Source organism: Olea europaea, unplaced genomic scaffold (assembly GCF_002742605.1).
Source record: "Olea europaea var. sylvestris unplaced genomic scaffold, O_europaea_v1 scaffold4409, whole genome shotgun sequence".
Taxonomy (NCBI): domain Eukaryota; kingdom Viridiplantae; phylum Streptophyta; class Magnoliopsida; order Lamiales; family Oleaceae; genus Olea; species Olea europaea.
In genome coordinates, this window is record NW_019262717.1 from 1 (window position 1) to 2,710 (window position 2,710).

Here is a 2,710-nt window from a genome sequence, read left to right on the forward strand (position 1 = left end):
TTCATAGTATGGCCTATCAACTTTCTCAAACCTGGCAATTGAACCAAACATCATTCTCAGTAGCAATGAAAAATGTATAGTATCTCAGAATTTTAGTTTAATGTATATGATAGTAATTGTACTAACTTCTTAGGAATAGGCAGTGATGGATATCGTGCAGCCAGAATAGACACTAGTTCATCATTGTCAATAACAGTTGAGGAACAAAGGTAACGTCCCCTGGCAGTTTCACTTTCATATGCAAGAATGTGGCACAGCGCAACGTCGTCAATATGAACATATCCCATTCTTCCATGCCACTTAAATTTTTCCGTCTCCCCTTTTCATAGTGTTGTGGTTTAGAAACAACAATAGAAGCGATATTCATATAAGAAGAAATTGGTAAGTACCTACCTTTGAGCAAGCCTAGGACATCGGCTGTAGTAGAGCATAAATCAGGAGGCAAACTTGGTCCAATGACAAATGAGGGAAGAACAGTAACTAGATCGATCTTGTTTTCTTCACAGAATTCCCATGCAGCCCTCTCTGCTAGAGTTTTTGACAATGCATACCAAATCTAGTACGATAATTACAACAATTAAGGCCTAGCTAAAATCTGGCGATTAATCAGGCAATTGTAGTATGTACCTTGAGTCTCTCACAGAGTTCAACAGAGCTCCAAGATGACTCGTCCAGTGGTACGCGGGGATCAAAATCATCTCTTGCCCTTACTGTCGAAGAAGAAGAGGTGAGTACCACACGCTTTAGAGATGGATTCTTTTGGCACGAGCGCAGAACATTCAGCGTACCATCAATTGCTGGTTGCAATATTTCACCCTGTATGTTCCAGTCAAAACTAGCTGCTTGAGCAGACCGTCAAATTAAACATTGCCAAGAATTAGATGATTCTCACACCTTTGGATCGGAAGTGGGGCGTCCTAAGACAGGTGAAGCAGTGTGAAACACACCACTGCATCCCATAACTGCCTCGTCAAAGCTTCCCTCTACCATTAGGTCGGCCCTCACCAGAAACAGTCTCTCTTTTGCTCCTTCCACCTTCCATAGATGACCCACTTTCTTCACATTTTCTGCTTATATATTGTGTTAGTAATTCAGATAGGCTATAAACATACAATAAATTTGAGCAGCTATATACATAATACGTACCTATGTCCCTAACTGTCCCAGTGACATGATAACCAGACAAAAGAAGTCGCTTGATCAGCCATGAAGCCAGAAACCCAGCGGCACCAGTCACACAAACTTTACCCTTTGATTCTTGCATGCGATCCATATATTGAAATATAGTCTCAAGATGAGCCACATTTATGATATAACCCTCCCATTTCGTGTAGATTTATATGCCAGAAGCTTCAAGTACATGACATCATCAGCATGATAATAAGATGAAGGCTAGAAGAAGGTAAGTCATCTAATGCTTGTGGATCAGTCATATTTGTTGTATAGATTGCAAATGTATAACAAATATATAGTGTCGTATACTTCCAGTTTGTATATCACATAAACAACGGGTGAATTGGGCATAAAAGAAACACTACCGATGAACCATTAAGCTTGAAGCAGTTTGATAGAACTGAATTCATAAACAGACTAATCGGGGTACTATACTAGAAGCAAATGACACGTAGTTTTCATTTTATATTTCCTAAAGTTTGAGTTTCAGGTTCTACAATAGAACCAGCAATGGGACATCACCAATTCTGTAACTGAAAACAGTCGTAGAACAAACCAGACAAGGGTGACTTCTCACCATCAGACGTTCTCTTCCCTAATCAATAAAAGAAAAAGGCACTTGATTCTCCTTTTCCATAATATTACAAACCTTTAGGCGAAATACTGAGCAAAAAATTGAATAATTGTCTGCCGCCACTATTCATCTCATCATGCTATATCGATATATTGACATAAAGAGTTAAAGCAGCTACACTGACCAGACCAATAGACTACAAAAATGTTAGTAATTAAATCATTAGTAAACTATTATTGAAATCATTTGCTGCTGAATCAGGAGCATTGACAACCTAAAACTAGCTCAACACCCATTACAGTTTATAAGGAAAAAAAAAATTACAGTTTATAAGAGAGAAAAAAAAAATGTTCAAATGGGCACAAAAGCTGAATAACTTCTTCCAGAAGCAGTGGCACGAAAGGACCAAGGATTGGCAGAATTTTCTTTCAGTCATCCTTAACTTGCTTCATGTGCTCTCTATGCGCTGATGCAGTTTAAACAATTCCTGTCCTCAGATGTACTTACTGTTGTACCCTATTGATTAAGGCTAATTAGATCCTCATCCTTCAATCTGAATGTCCAACCAGGAAAGTCAGACTCCGAGAACAAACATGATGGAGTTGCTTTATAGAATGCCAATGGGACTTGCTTCACCCTTCGTCTCATCTGTAAGAACAATTTATAATTTCAGAGGATCAATTGCAGAAAACAAAAAGTGCACACTGCCATCAGTAACTATAGTCCAGCGAGAAATGAGTTGAAACGTAATGCAGAAATGAAGTCACATAATATCAACATGTTAAGGAAAGCCCCTCAACCAAGCAAATAGCAAAAATCATATAGGACAATCAACGACATATAAATGTCATTGCAATAAAGCTTACCTCGTTATTGAAAATTGTTGCGTATGAACCAGAACTGAAATCCTTGACTGCAATTTCAGCAGTTTTCCCTCTGACAGCCAAATCGTTCTCGAAGGAC

The 2,710-nt window shown here is 38.6% G+C and overlaps 1 protein-coding gene across 1 annotated transcript; it reads right to left on the bottom strand.

The window, feature by feature from the left end:
• Nucleotides 1–3: 3 nt before the first annotated feature.
• On the bottom strand, nt 4–2,710 carry LOC111387972 (tetraketide alpha-pyrone reductase 1; the record flags this gene model as incomplete). Its single annotated transcript, XM_023012618.1, has 7 exons — nt 2,614–2,710; nt 1,147–2,395; nt 895–1,067; nt 628–816; nt 394–556; nt 127–319; nt 4–31 (listed from the first exon to the last, which is right to left on the bottom strand). Coding segments are annotated over exons 2-7 (873 nt in total), but the record flags the coding sequence as incomplete, so codon positions are not given.